At 42.8% G+C, this 16,765-nt stretch overlaps 1 protein-coding gene across 12 annotated transcripts in view; it reads left to right on the top strand.

Moving 5' to 3' along the window:
• Positions 1-16,765, top strand: part of TSPAN4 (tetraspanin 4) — a 468,762-nt gene that overhangs the window by 68,920 nt on the left and 383,077 nt on the right. For 9 of the 12 annotated variants that reach the window (XM_075754869.1, XM_075754876.1, XM_075754871.1 and 6 more), the window contains one exon: positions 4,831-4,924. The exons of the other annotated variants lie outside the window; for them this stretch is intronic. Coding sequence is in view for 1 of the 9 variants with exons in the window: in XM_075754865.1 (XP_075610980.1) it covers positions 4,831-4,924 (94 nt within the window). In the remaining 8 variants the exon portion in view is untranslated. The remainder of the gene's footprint in view (positions 1-4,830; positions 4,925-16,765) is intronic. 12 annotated transcript variants of the gene reach the window in all.

Consider the following 16,765-nt stretch of genomic DNA (forward strand, 5'->3'; position numbering starts at 1 on the left):
GCCTAATCTGTGTGGCACAAGGAATTTCTGTGTGTTCTCTCTAAGACAGGGAAGTTGAGTAGTTCTACACATGTACGTCCTGTGTGCTGTTGTGCCAGAAATTGGGGCAATTCCCTGGTAATATCTAGACGTGGGTACCTATGTGAGCACTGGCAAAAAGTGGTCACTTTGTAATGCCTTATGGGAAGACTCACGCAGCAAAGTCTTCCCTTCTTTTTAGGGTCACCATTGAATGCTATTGATGATGTCTTGATAACGGTTCTGTTTCTTGGGATTGCTGCCCAAATGGGTGCAGCTTGGTGTCTATGACGTTACGGGTCTTGCCTCAAAATAGGGAGGGTGAAGCTATTTCTATTAAGGGGAAAGAAAAAAAAAATGTTGACTGGGCTCAGAAGAATGAAAACTCAGGCAATGTTAGCACATCATGATACTAAGTGTTTCCTAACTGCCATGTTCACTCTTTGCTTTTAAACAGTTGAATAAGTTTCACCTCTGTGTCCGGCAAGATCATGGAGCAGATCCTCCTGGAAACTATGCTGAGGCACATGGAAAATAAAGAGGTAATGGTGATAGCCAACATGGCTTCACTAAGGGCAAATCCTGCCTGACAAATTTGGTGGCCTCCTACAACAGGGTTACACCATTGATGGATAAGGGAAAGAGCAACTGATGTCATCTACCAGGACTTGTGCAAAGCATTTGATATCGTCCCACACAACATCTCTAAAGTGGAGAGACACGGATTTGATAGGCAGACCATTTGGTGGATAAGGACTTGGCTGGATGGACTCATCCAGAGAGTAGTGGCCAATGGCTAAATGTCTGGATGGAGATCAGTGACAAGTGGTGTCCCTCAGGGGTCTGTATTGGGACTGGCACTGTTTAACATCTTTTTCGGGGCCGTGGACAGTGGAATCAAGCTCACCCTCAGGAAGTTTGCAGATGACACCAAGCTGTGTGGTGCACTTGACACGCTGGAGGTAAGGGATGCTGTCTAGAGGGACCTTGGCAGGCTTGAGAGGTGGGCCCGTGCAAACCTCATGAAGTTCAACAAGGCCAACAGCAAGGTCCTGCACGTGGGTCGGGGCAGCCTCAAACATGGATACAGGCTGGGTGACAGGGGGTTGAGAGCAGCCCTGCAGACAAGGACTTGGGGGTATTGGCAGATGAAAAACTGAATATGATCTGGCAATGTGCACTTGCAGCCCAGAAAGCCAGCCGTATCCTGGGCTACATCAGAAGTGTGGCCAGCTGAGGGGGGTGATCCTGCCCCTCTACTCTGCTCTTATGAGACCCCACCTGGAGTACTGCGTCCAGCTCTGGGGGCCCCAGTACAAGAAAGACATGGACCTGTCAAGCAGGTGCAGAGGAGGGCCACAAAGATGATCAGAGGGCTGGAACACTCCTCCTGTGAGGACAGGCTGAGAGAGTTGGGATTGTTTAGCCTAGAGAAGGTTCTGGGGAGACCTTATAGTAGCCTTCCAGTACTTAAAGGGGGCCTACAGGAAAGATAAAGAACTCCCTTTTTAGTGTAGTGATAGGACAGGGGGTAATGGTTTTAAACTGAAAGAGGGCAGATTCAGATTAGATATAAGGAAGAAATTACTGTGAGGGTGGTGAGACACTGGAACAGGTTGTCTGGAGAAGGTTGTGGATGCCCCATCCCTGGAAGCATTCAAGGCCAGGCTGGGTGGGGCTGTGAGCACCCTGGTCTAGTGGAGGGTGTCCCTGTCCATGGCAGGGGGTTGGAACTAAATGATCTTTAGGGTACCTTCCAACCCAAACCATTCTATGATTCTATGAAGTAGGCAGCAAGCTCTGGACAGTACTAGGGTACTGAGAGATGCCCTGCATCTAGAAACCAGAGTCTTTGACCAATGTACAGAGAATATAGGTCCCACGGAACAGTTGTCCTGGGTCACAGCAGAAAGTCACCTTGATCTGTCTCTGACAGCGGTCCCCAGGGAAGAATGCAAGTGTGGGGAGAGCAAGCAGAGGTGCTTCAAAGCAAGAAAATCAGAGTGCAGGACTCTTGTCTAGCTCAAGGTATCCAAGTTCCTGGAAAGCTGAGCTGTCCGTGACAGATCTTTAATCAGACAGGTTGAATTTAGGCATTAAGATTCAATTCACCCTCTCTTGCTAAGCTGTGGTTTACGCCCTTAAGAACCTCTGAAGTTAGCCTGAAAAAAAAATTAAAAAAATCTCCTAAACGGTTGGGAGTTGTCAGAGAGTTCTCTAGATGGACTCCAGGTTGTGTGGTGCATGGGAGAGAGCCAGGAAGCATTTGACACAAGCCAGGACAGAAAGATTAAACACATGCCTGTGGTCTCTGGAGCAGGATGTTTGGTGTAGCTGGGATTGAGGGGAGCCTTGTAGCACTAATTGGAGTTACACTGCAGCTGACATTCCTGTCGTTATCAAAGTTAATGGTTAGAGGTCCTGTTGTACTCATAAACACAGGATAAATAGACATAAGCATCTTGTAAAAGATGGTCCCTTGTCAAAAGAGGAGACCCAAAAAAACCCCCAAAAAACAACCTGAGAATGAAAGTGGGACACAAGCAGACAAAATGCTTTGCCTGGGGCTATACAGCAGGTCATTTGTGGAGAGGGAACTGGAGCCCTGGGTCTGTCTGCTGGTAGTGCCAGCACTTTCTCTGCTGAAACTGTAGTTGCCTGGGCTCATGTGTTGGACAGATTGAGGGAAATCTTTGTAATGACTATGATACTCGGAGGAGAATTTTGGATGTCTTCTAGACGTGAAGAGTAGATTTAGATGCAGCCTACTGAGATCACATCCTCTCACTAGTGTAAATGCTGCCATCTCTGATGGCAGTGACAACCTCTGTTTCAGGAGGCAGATTGCAGAATAGCTGTATGTGACCTAGTTTTCATTGACATTGTTTAACAGGCATGATGAAGATATGGTTGGTACGGGGTTTATACCTGACTACATAGCTCACTGGAAGCAGTGTTGTGTGTGCATGCTTCGGCATCTTCTCTGCCTTATCTCTTGAACTGGTTGTCAATTGTCTTAAAGTACATGTGATTGCAGTATAGGGTATAGACTTCAGATACATACTTCCTCCTGCATCCTATAGAAAAGATAAGGTATGAAATGTGTTCCTGTGCCTCTGTGCTTGTTTTTACTGTACTCTGTAAGGATGCAAATAATGGTAAGACTGGGTCAGGCCAGTAGTCTAACTTGTTTACTTTTTTACAGTAGCCAAGAGCACCCGCTGAACCAGCCAACATCAGTCCACAAAAGTTATGAGGAAAGAAGGATTTGTTTGCATTGTTATTACTAAGGCTTCTAGCTTGTTCTTGCTTCATGATTGAATTTGTTTTTCTAGGAAAAATCTTTGCTGTTATGAGTCACTCTGGCTTAAAAGATGGATTTTGCTTTCAGCTGCCTTTTGCCTTAAAAGGTGATGTTGCTTCTGGTATTTGTCAAGTTTAAGGAAAAAAAAAAATCTTAAAATCATCAGGCAGCGCTCTCTTCTCAAGACACACATGATATCTGCTTCCTTAGTTCTTTGCTTTATTTTGGTTTTTCTAAAATAATGTTTAGGGAATGCATTGCTGATTCTCCATTGTGGCCTGCTTGATTTATGTGGCAGTGAAGTGTTGGACAGCCACACTCCTGCACCTACCAGGGTTGTAGCCTGCTTTCTCTTCTGCTAGATTTTTAGACCATCTGGACATTAGTGGCATTAAGCATCTGAAATAGCAAGATTAAAAACCAACCAACCAAAACCCCAACAAAAACTAGGAGTTACACTATGGTGAACCAGGCACACTTTATCTACAGACCAAATGTCTTTCAAGTGGGTAGATAAACTGCAGTCTTGGTTGTCTGTGGTCAGTAAGGATGTCATAGTTCTTTTCCAGGGGTTGGCTTTTTAATCCTAAGTAATTTATAGTAGGACTAATTGCGTTGTGCTTAACTAAAATCTATGTGCAGTTCCAAACTTAATGCTAAGGAGATGTATACACTAGCACAAAACAGTGGTGTAATTTGTTATCTACTATAACGATAAATCTGCAATGGAAAAGGAAGGGTCTTGTCGTCACCCTCTCCCAAAGGTTTGTCTAAAGTATAGATCTTACTACTGCTTCCGTAGGTAGAACTAAACTGTTAGTTGATTATGCATTTGAATGTTGCTGTGCATTTGAGTATAGCTATAACCTTACTTTTCCCTGTGCAGCATCGCTGTGCAATTTTACCACTCCCAGCAGAAAGTGCTTTTCATTTATGGGTATTTGTTGCATAAACTGCTTCCACTGACTGACCTTGCTTTGTTGGCATTTGTCAGTCTCAGAAACTTGAAGGATTAGAAACATTTATCAATTTTACTCTCCCTTGCCATGATCTTCTCCCTGCATAAGGAAACATAAGTTTATGCTCTCTTCTTAATGCTTTCTATGCGTTGTTCCCTGGGAGAAACTAAGTTTATTTCTTGGGATGCTGACTTTCCTCTGCATGCCCAGCATGCCTCAGTCTCTTGCTGTTGCACGTTCACTATCACTTTATTAGTTTTTGTGCATGGATTCGATGAGAAAGTCACCTCTCCTAAAAGTTTTTTAATTTTGTATTGGAAGTGTGCAAGAAGAGATTTTCTCCAATAAGTCAATCTTTGTTTGGTGATTCGAGTTTCATTTTAGTAACAAACTTCATGGAGGTTTAAGAGTGTGTGGAGGACAGAGGGCAGGGGAAGGGATTGTGAAGCAGGGAGCTGTAATTTTTGGATTGAAAGGTCTGTTCCTGAAGTGACTCCTGATCACCACTTGCTTGTTTTATTCATGAATCTGTTGTTTTGTGTCTTGCAGTGGCATCACTGAAGGGCTGACTGTTTTTGCTGTGGGAGATCAAAAGCAACTTCCAACTGCATCTTGTGTGTCATCTGCAAAACCACCAATCACAGTGAGTTTCTCTGATGCACGCAGCATTTTCCCCAGTGAGGATTTGTTAGCTGTAATCTGTGAGGATAATCTCTTTCTCTATTTGTACTTTGTCAGTTCGCTTACTACTGCAAAAATATTTGATTTACGTATCCCAAGCTAAATGGATATGTACCTTCCACTCCCTCAGCCCCCAATAGCTCAGACTGGAAGCTTAGCATTGCAAACTCTTCTTTTCTGGCCACCTGCACACCTTGTGCTGAGAGGAGGCAATGGAAGACTGTGTGCTTTGAGTGTCTGTTCTGGTTATTTGTCCAATGGCCAAGATGAGAATTGGGCAAAATATTTAGTTCCTGAGAACAGCTTCAGAAAGAAAAAACTTTATTTAAATAAAAAGAGGAAAGAAAATTATTGCTTGGGCAAAGATGATTAAACTTCCCTACTCATTCAGAGTGCCAGAAGGAAACACATCATACATGTGTGACATCTAGTCATAGGCAGTGGCAGGTGAAAGGAGAGAGTGTCTCAGTGCTGGTGTCTGTGTTCCTGGGTCTGTTCCTAGATATACTTGCAAAATGAGAGGCTGAAATTTTCTCAGCAATGTTAAGAGTACTTGCTAATTCAGTCCTATTTGGACACCAAATGAAAACTCTTGAAGATCCTCATTCTCTCAAACTGTTTTAATTTCTACCTAAAAGAAATACAGTGAAGAAAATGCTTCCCTATTCCTACTAGCTATCTGTGAATGTCCATGTAACTTGCCTGTGATTCTTTTGTCAATAAACCTCTTCTGCCAATAACTCAGTAAAATGCACATTGGTGATTTTGACATTTTGCACCCTTTAAAATGATGGTATAACAATTGCTTGCAAAACCATCTCTGGTTTTGAGACAATTATTTACCTGTCTTATGCTGGTTGAGAGAACTAAATATGTCAGTTGTGTATCTTGTGTCCGGAATCCATCTGCAAGACTAGAAGGGCAGGAGCAAATCTACGCATGTGCAAGTGTTTGCTTTGAAAAATGCTTGTGGACTCAATGAACAAAAAAAACCCCATATAAGTGCTTAAGAGAGTGTAAGACACTTGTACTTACAATTAAATGGCACTGAATGTTGACGTGGTGTGGATTTTGGGTTATGGGGTTGGGCATAAGGGAAGTAATTGTGCTCAGGTAACTGATTCTTCTAAGAACTAATGGCAATAGCAGGAGGAAGCAATGCTTTGAAAGAAAAAGGCCCTAAAAACTCTGAAAGGTTATAGGAAAGAGAATTGGACACAATGTTTATTTCTAGCCTTTGTCAATATTGCGGATGCCTAAATTATATATGACTTGTAAAATAAGAAAAGTTTCTTCTAGTGAGTTGTTGTGTTTTGCCTGAAAGGATAGAGCCAGCTTGCAGCATATGTAGAGAATAATACCTGTCAGAAATTGAATATTGAGTGAAAATAATCGTTTTTAAAAAGTAGTTAAAAGTGAGGCTGAGTTGAAGGAAAAAACAACTACTCAGCTGGAAGACTGCTTCAAGTACTGTAGATATGCCCTGACATGCATATTTTATGCATTAGAAATATTGATCAAGGCCATGGTTATACCTTGCAGTACCACTGTTCTTCCTGATCGTTGTGATCAAGATTTCTTAACTCTTTGAATTCTACTCCTTTCTCTGTGACCAAGTACAGAGCACTTGGTGCTGGTGTGATGGGGAACTCAGCACTGTATGAGGTGGTTAGCTTGGCCTTTCCTTCTGATTTAGTATTGTGCAGAAGTGACTGTTTTATTCACAAAAAAGTTAAAAAGCCGTGTGGAGCTCAGTCTTTGTGCTCTCCTCTGAGGCCCTCTAGTAAACCTGCAAGTGAGCTTTGCCTTTGCTGAAGGTAGCATGATTTTGTCACAGAGGCTGTCTGTGACTTCCCCCCCTCATACCCTCTTCCCCTGTTAATCATTTAGATCCTTGATCCTGCCTGTGCATTTTCCCTGATGGATGGATCTTACTGTGGACCATGAATTTTGGCTGGGTAAAATGCAGGAAGAAGGGGTTTAAATGAGATGTGTCCTGTGTCTCACTCAAAGGAGAAGCTTCTGGGTGCATGAATAGATATTTGGCTGAATCTACTGGCTGTGGCAAAGACGTGCTGGTTTATTTCAATTAGCATTCCTGACAAATCATCTGTAGTGATTGTGGGTGTTTTCTTAAGAAGAGTCATTGTAAAGGGGTGTCACTGGGAACAGTGACTGTACGTACAATCTGAGATACACTAAGCTGAGTGCTGTAAAGGAGCCCTAGACTTTGTGTTTCTGCAAAGAAACAGCCTAGGCTGTTTGAAGTTTCTGGCTTTCAGATCAAAAGCAGGATTTCTTCCACACACTTAAGCTTGCTTTCTATTTCTCTTGAGTCAATGTCCATTCCCTTCTGATTCTTTACAGTGCCCTGAGAAAGTTGAATCCCTGTTGAACCCACGGAAGCCACCTCCACTAGCATCTGTTAAAACCAGCTGGCAGAAAAGGGTGAGGTTGCAGATGAGTGATGTCAAAGGCCTTTTCTGTGCTATAACATTTGGCTACTGCACCTTTGAGAAGGCAGGAGTCTGCAGTTATATCTGCTTGGGCAAGGCTTCCCAGGGAGCAGGTCAGCCCTGGTGTGTTGCTGGGTGCATAGTAGATGCTCCACTGGCAGTCCTGCTGATGCAGTTGCTTCTGACCTTGACCCATAACACCCTTGACTTCTCTGGCTTGCTGGTTCTTTTGTTTATCCACCAGACTTTCAAGTAAGCTGCACAAAGTGAATGCTGGCTGGTATGCCTGTCGAAAGGACAGTGATCTGGTAGCTAATCTAGAGCTCTGCAAATGCAGTTTCAGCTCCCTGGTCTGCTTGCAGATTCCCTGAGAATTCAGTAGCAGACTGTCTCTGTGCCAGTTTCCTTTCTGTTAAAGGACACTTTCCACCTTCAATGAGAACTGAGGGTAAACATAGAGCCAGTGAATGTTCCAGGATAGTGGTTGAAGTAACATAAGTATTAACCAGGATGTCTTTCTCCTAATATTTCTGCACAGCCCAAATAGTATTCCTGAAGTCTTTTTAGTAGTCACAGTGAGATGATGAGCACTGTGTATGGATGGGAAATGCAGGCTTGTATGTCATGCCAGTGATACTGAGATGTGAGCATGAGATCCCAGCATCCACTGTCCCACTCTGGTCACTGAGTGTGTCTTGCCTCTTCGAGTGAAAGTACTTGCTTGGACCTGGGACACCAGAGGTTGCAAACAGCTTGGGTTCATGTTTCTCACCTGGGGTTCCAGTAGCAGATGCTGCTCTGTTCGTCATGTGGCTTTGCCTTGTGTAGTCACATCTGCTTAACTCAGCTTGCCTGCCTGTTGTGTGTTGGCTTTCAGCATTTACTTTAAGGTCACAGGAAAGTCTTTTACCTTGCTTTCCAAATGTCACTGGATGAAGTTCTTTTCAGAGCTTGGTTATTTCATGGCTGCACAGCCTACCTCAAAATAGTTGCTATCTATCTCTGGTGTGTCAATGAATAGGATCTTGATAGGATTGACAGCTATAAAACATTCCCTCTGAACTCTGAGATGAAAGTGAGGCATTTCCTTTCTCCTTCTAGAGGGCTCGTCTGCTGTAAGAGGAGGGAAGTGGTTTTCTTTTTTTAAAATGTAACTCATATCAGGTATCGTAGCAGTGTCTATAGCACTCTACGGCAGCATGCTGTGATGCCTCATGCTATGGGAAACTGGGAATATGGGATTGAAAGGCAACTCTGCCAAGAGGCTTCTGTCTGCATTGATAGGATAGTACACATGACTCTTATGGCATTACCTGAATCTCACTGGTGATACAGTGGAAAAGGAATAAGGTAAAATCAAGTTAGGGTTCAAATATTCAGATTGCAAGGATACTCCCTGGAGTTTGATCTGCTTGCTTGCTAATGGAGTAGCATAAGGAACAGAATAGATTAAAGAAGTTTGTTTGGCTCTGCACTGCAAATATATAAGCCAACCTTGCTTTGGCTCCCAGCCCAGGGTGAAAGGATGGCTGATCATCCTGCTCTTTCAGTGTTGACAGCTATTGCTGTCAGGGACAGATGTGACTTGAGTCTAAGATAGGGATAACTGTGAGTGCTTTTTAGTGGGAAGATAGATTTTAGGAGGTAATGCAATTTGTCTGTTCCACAGTAAATGGAAACAACAGAAATGTTTTTGTGTTCTCTTAGTGCATTCTTCTTAATTTGTTTTCATGTTGGTTCCTAGGATGCAAGGATATTGCTCAAATATTCTAGTACTTAACAGTCTTGGATTATATCGTTGGTTCATCCAGTCTCATAACCTGTTCCTCCTCATGTTAAGGCCAGTTACCTTACCTGCAAGGAAGCAGGCAGTCCTGGGATACTACTGGCTCTGCAGAAATAAGTCTGTGTGTTTGATCCTTATGAAAATGTCTTGAACTGAACAAGAAAGTAACACAGGAATTTGGTGGGCAGATTAATTGCATTCCTGTTTCAGGCTGTTTATTCATAGCTTTAACTTTTTTAAGGCAAACAGGAGGCTATTTTTAGCTTGCTTTTTCCCCCTCCCTAATAACCCAAACAAATTTCCCTCTTGGAGGAGAGGGTGGAGTTGGGAGGAAGGAAGGGTGGAATTGAAACTGCTTTATTAAATCAGTTTCAAGATCATCAACACACAATTTTGTTTCACATTACAGTTCTGAGCACACAAGAGTCTCTTTACACTTTCTGAAGAGGGGAAGCTTTGTGTACAGAGGGGGAAAGTGAGGGCCTCTGAGACAACAAAGTGGTTATGGAAAGCTTATGACTTTTGCTTCCTGAATATTTTTTTTTCTAGTTCTGTAAGGGTTAGTCTGTTATTTCCAAGGAATGGTGTGGTTTGTTGATAGTTTGTTCTCACAGCTTCCATCCTAGCAAATGCCTCGCATTGCAAGATGACGGGAAAAAATCTGGTATAGGTAGGAAGGTCATTTAGTTGTTGCTAAGCCACTAATGATAGATGTCGTCCCTGAGATCCCCATGTATCTGGTAAGAGATGGAACCTGACCCAAAAAGATGAGACTAGGGGCAGGAGGTGAACTGTCAAAAGGGTAACCAAACTCTCCTGAGTCCTACTATATATGATTTTATGGTTTTATGGTAAACTGCTTCAATAGCTTCCTTACTAGGTTGATGTGACTTTGGCTTTAACTTTCATATGATTACTGACATTGGTGTGCTGCAGAAAGGGCTGCTGAATCCGGGGCCTGTGGATCTGGTCTGTAGAAAGAAGGATGCATACTTTGACAACCCAGCAGCCGGTGCTTCCCGGCCACTGCAGAGCACTGCTGCTTTTTTATTTCTCTGAATACCTTGGGCTTTAATGTTGGTTCTTCAGTACTTGTTAGTTTCCCCTCCCTCTGTTGATAAGAGCTGAAGGATCTTTGCAATAGAACACCTGTGAAGTCCACCTCTGGTGGTGGTGGTGTAGAGAGCTGCTGTCCTGTCTGCACAGGCTACTCAAGGTTGGAACCTAAATTATCTCTTTTTGCTGTGTGTTGCTCCTGCTGTGTGTTCTCCTGAACTGATGAAAAACAGAGGTTATGTTTTTGTCTAGTGCAAATAAAAAATTACTCTGTTTTAGAAATAAACAGCACCCCCCCCCCCCCCCCCCCCCCCCCCCCCCCCCCCCCCCCCCCCCCCCCCCCCCCCAAGTAAATCCTTCTCTTCCAGTAATTAACTGGTTACCAAGTTATTGGAACTCTCTATGAGCTCAGAGCTGGAAAGACAACCTGACTTTTCCAAGCTTCAGTCCCAGGGAAGACTCCCCACTACTGAGGGATCAAAATTGGGCAGGAGCCCTTTCTGCGGACTCTCAGGTTCTCTCTTTATCTGTTTTCTTCTCCTCTTTCACTTCTCTCACTGGGAGGCTGCTCCAGATCACAATTGCTCCATACTCAGATTTTTCTGACCTCCAGCCTAGAAGTGTTCATGATTGGTTTATCTCATTTCTGCACCAAGATAATCCTATGGTTTAAATGATTCTTCTCATTTCTTGCTGCTGCCCTCCTCAAGTGTATTTGCAGGCAGTGATCCTGTCCCTTATCAGGCTGTGTTTTGCCAGCTTAAACTAAGCTTTTCTGAGATAGGCCCCTCATTAGCAGCACTTCCATACACCTATTCTTGATTCATTTAATCATCTTTGAATTTTGGCATGAACAGAACTGCTCACAATAAGAGTGTCTGGGAAAAGGCTACTTTTGTTAACACTAATTTCAGCATCTAGCCTTTAACTGTGGCATAAGCTAGATCGTATATTTGAAAACGATCCTCTGGTCTTGCTTTGAAGACATCAAGTAATGGTGACTCTTGCTGCTCTTAGGGGAGTTCTGTCAATGGTTGGTTACTTTGATGTTTAAATAGGTACCTTACTTTGAATATGCTGCCTTTAGCCACTGCATCTTGAAATGCCTTTCTTTGTTAGTTTACAGAGGCTTTTATTATCAGAAATCTGATTTTTCTTAGAAGTGCTCTTATAGTTGTAGACTGTATAAAGCAATTAGTAAATTACAAGAGTTTGGATTTCAGAAACTGAGCACTCCTATTCCAAGAAAAGGTCCTTTTTAAGGTATCTTTCAGTATCCGAAAATGTCTCACTATCAGCTTCCATCTCAGGATGACACTGGGCACTGCACCACCAAGAGTATATGCAAAGAATGAAAATAAAGTCCATTATTTATGACCCTCTCTCTGAGCTTCCCTGGCTTGTGTGAGGAAAGTGGAACTACTTGGAAATACTTTGCCTCCCCTTGGATTTCTGCCTTCTTTGAAGGTTGTCTTGATCTTTGTGAATAATCTTTGGCTTATACGTTTGATTTCCTGCCAGGAAACCAAATCTTTCTATAATGTGCATTCCTTCAGGCTTTGTATATCATGAAGATTTTGAGGGATTTCTCCCGCTGTTTGGTGTAGTGCTGTTTTCCTTCTACTGGCACTGAAGCATAGTGGGATGTGGTTGTGAGCAAGGCACAGCCTGCTGTGCGTGAAGCCAGAGTTTGTTACCTGGCTGTGCTGCAGGCACTCTGCCTGTCCGTGAGCTGCACAACTGCTCCCTGTATCTGCCTTTAAACTGGAGGCAATGACACTTTGCCTGGCCCAGCTGAGCTCTTGTGCTTTCCTAAACCGTTCTGATGACACGCTGTCTCTGACTGTTTAACCATGGGGCTTACGGTGATGGTAGCACAGGGCTGCTTGTGATCCCCAAAAGCCACCTGAAATGACGATCTGGCTGAGCTTAACACTCTCACTGTTGGGAGTGCTCGTGTCAGGATGGTGGTCAGACTGGCTGTGGTTTTCTTTTTTTGTTCCTTGTGCTCTCCCAGTCTCTGGTTTTTGTTCTATGCTGTGTCTTGTAATATACTCCATTTCAGTGGCTTCTAACCTTTTTGGAACAATGGACTGTTGCCAAACACGAAGTTTCTGGCAGACTGAGCTCCTAGTTTATCATACGTCACTGTTCTCGCATTCAGGATGCACTTAATTTTGTGTATTGGAGAGGCTACGAACATTTGTTGTGGCCCTATGAGCTGCTGCTGGGGAACCATTGTGTTACTCTTAGCGTAAGGACTGTTTTTCTTCTGCTTCACAGTGCCTTACACTAAAGTCTTGTTTACAAGTGCAGTAATACAAATACATTTGTTCTAAAATCGAGTAAATGCCCCATACCTCTTTAAAAAAACCCCAAATACCAATGGATATAAGCTGCCTTCTGGATTTTAAGTTAAATCCTACCATGAGAAAATGACTTGTTCTTTCCTTCCTCTTCTCTTGGAATTTTAGTCCAGAGCTAAATGATTTTGGCAAAATCCTTTCCCAATGACAAGCTTTTGCCTTTAGAAAATGCCTGTGAGCCCCTCCTGCTAGATTATGCTGCCAGTATACAGATATAATTTATCAGATATGCTTGTTAAGAAAGCATGTTCCTTTAAGTGCATTCATCTTCTCTTAGATGGCAGCCATTCTTGTGCTCTGGGCATCCTTTACATCATTTAAAGTATATCATAAACTCAGCAATTAAAATAACTTGCCACACTTACCATTGTCCTGGAATAATTTTTCACATGTGCAATTATAGTGCCTTCTGCCTTCTCTTTCCTAGGTTTTTTTTGGGGGGGAGGGGGGAGGAGAAAGTGCCCTTCTGCTTTTAGAAGTATTCTTTCCTGCCATGTCACATGTAGAGTTAGTTCATTGTGCAGTTCTCTTCTAGTCACTTCTAAAAATGCAATTACGTAATTTATATAAATTTAGAAAAGGAAATATGAAGATTTCTGTACCAGTCTTTCTTTTTATCCTCTGTGGAAGCTATGAAAAATTCAGGTGAGTATTCTGGAAAGTGTTTAGCATTTGAAATGGAGGTTAAGATTGGACAGTTTCTCATGTGTGCTGGAGGAGATGTTTCTGGAGTCCCCTTGCCTTTCATTGGTAGGAGTAATCTCTCAGTTTTAATAAATGACTGCTTCCGAGTCCTGAAGCAGCTTCCCCATAGCTATTTGTCCTTGCCAAAGGGGAAGGTCAGTGCCTGGCTTGCTTTCAATTCAGAGGTTAGCCCAGCCCTCTGTATTTAATCTTGAATGTGGGCAAGCAAACAGCCTCTGCTTTGGAATTTGGTCTGAATAAGGCTGATTTTGTTTGTACCACAGCAGTCAGTCTTCATGAGCCCCAGCTGGCAACTCATGCTATGTAAGCACTGTACAACTGCAGGACAAGAAAAATGGTCCCTAATCAGAGAGGTTTCAGCCCATGTGGAATAAATGACCACTGCATTAGTAAACGCTCCTGCCTGAATAGACTTCATCCTAGCTGTGCCCAACCCTACCAGATGGAGGGAACACAGAGTTTATGCTACAGGCTGATAAGAGCTGTATTTCTTGCATACACAGTACAGTTGGTCTATCTAGTTGTCTAATATTTTCCAGATATGAACATGCACATAGGATGCTCCTCTTCCTGAGTAGCATGTGGAGAAAGACAGTGACCAGCAGTGGGCTGCTGGTGTCCTGGTGAAGGTGACCCAGTGCTGCCTGTGCTTTTCCCAGAGAATCCCTTGCAAGTGAAAGGGAGAGGAGCTGTGGGCTGTGTGGATTGTTCTTGTAGGCTGCTCCCAGCCACCTGTGTTATGGGACCAAACAGCATCTGGCAGGAAGAGGGATAAGGGAACAGCTTAGGGTTCCCCTTCTATCAGAGGCTGGTCAGTTAGGGCTATATGAGCTATTCTGCCAGGCCATGGATTTGGACATTTGCAGTCTACATCATTAAGTTCTATTTTAGGACTTACTTGCCTTGTTCACCAATAGAAAAAAAAAGTAGTTTTAAAGAAATCTGGGGCTTATCTTCCCCTCTGTTCCTGGAAGGTGCATTTAAACCCAGGATTAGGAGCTGAGGGACAGTTCTCTCAATGTGAATCTAAGGGAGAGTTATTTTATAAAAGCAAAACTGTCAGTCTTGTGAATTTTCTTCTGATGGCTCAGTTCTTGCTCTTGAGCATCACTGAAGTCCTGTTTGTATCAATCTGCAGGCTCAGGAATACAGTGTTGCTCCCACTTGCATTTTGCTTGCATTTAAAAGGCTATCTCTGCAACTATAAGGGCTGCATCTTGATTCATTTTAATTGGTAACATAGATTGTATAGAAGCTTGGGACTTGTATTTGCATTCTCCAGAGTAAGATTTCCAGTTGTCATATTGAGAAGAAAGTGGATTCATTTTTGCAAACCTGTGTCTGTACTTGAGTCTCAAGTGAGGTGCTGCAATCATTTTGGTACTCGGTGAAATGAGTCCACCATTAGCTTTAGATGCCTACTAACTAGCTGTCTGCATCTGAATTATGTGGACTCGCCTTCCAGTCAGGAAAGAGAAATAGATGTTTTAGGACAAAGTTCATCTGACCTTGTTATAGGCAACTGTTTAGAAACTGATGAATCCTGCCCTGCAGGTTCCTAGTGCAGACATTGATGTCAACATTTGTTCAAATGAATCCCATATGAAATATTTCCAGTTTTAAATTTAACTGATTAGGCATTTTCAGTAAAACCTAGTCCCCAACCAGCAAACCTGTCCTGGTACCCAGGGAGCTGGTTGTGCGTTGTAACTTTTTCTACTTTTATTCTCCAGCTCTTTATCTAGAGAATGAAAATTATTCCATCATGACAGACACACTGGCCTTTAGAAAGCTCCTTTTATCTACACAAATACTTTCTGTGGTATTTTTCCACCCGTGTTGGCCTTTTGCTTATCCATCTTAGAGCTGGATTAACTTCAGAAAGGCAGAAGTGCCTTGTATGGAACTCTGAGGCACATTTATTTCTTTGACCAGTAAATCAGTATTATAGTTTCCTGGGGACTGGAAAAGAGGGTATTATTATGGAGTTATACTTCTAAGTCCACTTTCCTGAATGCTGAATTTCCAAGGAAAAGATATAAATCTCCTTTGTGAAGGAGAAGCAGCTATATGAAACAGACTTCAGGGACCTTATTCTCTTTGTGTTTATGCTTGCTTGCCTCTCTTTTCTACCCTTCTCCCTTTCCTCAGGTGCTATGGTATATTACTTAATCTCCTTTGAGGTAAGTATAGCTTCTTTGTCACTGTATGGAACACATTGGTATTCAGAAGAGCTTTTTCCTGTGTCAGAGTCAATATTTTGTTTCTTTGTAACACTAACCTTCTTGGAACTCTCCAGCTAATATTTTTCTTCTGTCTTTTATTGACTGTTGTACATTGAGTATTGCTTCCTTCCCCAGTAATTTTTTTGGGTTTTATTCATGACTAATACGTCCATTTTACAAAGCAATGAAACCTATTTACAAAGGAGAGCAAAGCTGGTTGCAGCGGCTTGATGGAAGTGATGATAGGAAGCACACGCTCTTGAGTCATGTTGAATAGATGAGGTCTAGCATGCAGCAAAGAGGCACAAATTCTGTGGCTCTCTAGGATCCTTCTGGCTGTGTTCAGATGTTCTCTTTTACAGTCTGTCTGGGAAGGGTTGTGCTGAGGCTAGCTGGAAGGGGTTTAGTTAAGTAGAGAGAGTGACGAACTATGATCCTGTTTGCCCCACTGGTGCTAGATGAGTGGAAATCCCAGCTACTTTCTCACCTCTGTGTCTCTTTCCCCCCCCCCCCCCCACCATTCTTTGTCTGCTTGCACTGCAAACTATTTCAAGAAGAAATTTTATTCCTGCAATGCCAGTACAAAAGATAGGGCATGGAGACTTGCATCTCAATTTTTTTAATAGCCACCCCCTTTTTTTCTTCCGTCTGTGTTCTACAGTCATTTTAGGACACATTGCTGTAGTTTCAGTAAGTGAATGTAGTTTTCATGTTACTTTTCTCCTCTTCTCTCCCCTCATCACCATAGTCATATAGTCTTGATACAATCTTATTGTATGCATGTTTTAGAAGGTTAGGAATTCACATGGCATGCTAGGGAGGAAGGATGACTTACCTACATTGCAAGTATTTATCTGTATGTTTGCATGTGGAAGCTCTTGTTTCCTTTCTGCCAGGATCTTCTTATCCATAGCAGACTTTTGGCCCACAGAACTGACATTTATGGGGCGTAATAGGCTGTGCAGGAGCACCTGGGAAGTTCTAGGGAGATAATATGCTGGATTGCTTTGGTGTTATGGTAGTAAGGAATTAAGAAAAGTGGACAGCTGATTGTGGCTGTCAGAAGAAACATTCATTTTTGTTTGTCTAAGAATATTATTCCAGACTCCCCTTGCTTTTGTCATAGATTAAATGTGATTGTAGCTTCTCTGGGTTTCATCTCACGTGCACAGGGCCTGGATGAAATGTTGACCTGTGATTCAGAGGACA

This window comes from Balearica regulorum, chromosome 5 (assembly GCF_011004875.1).
Source record: "Balearica regulorum gibbericeps isolate bBalReg1 chromosome 5, bBalReg1.pri, whole genome shotgun sequence".
In the NCBI taxonomy this organism is placed as follows: Eukaryota; Metazoa; Chordata; class Aves; order Gruiformes; family Gruidae; genus Balearica; species Balearica regulorum.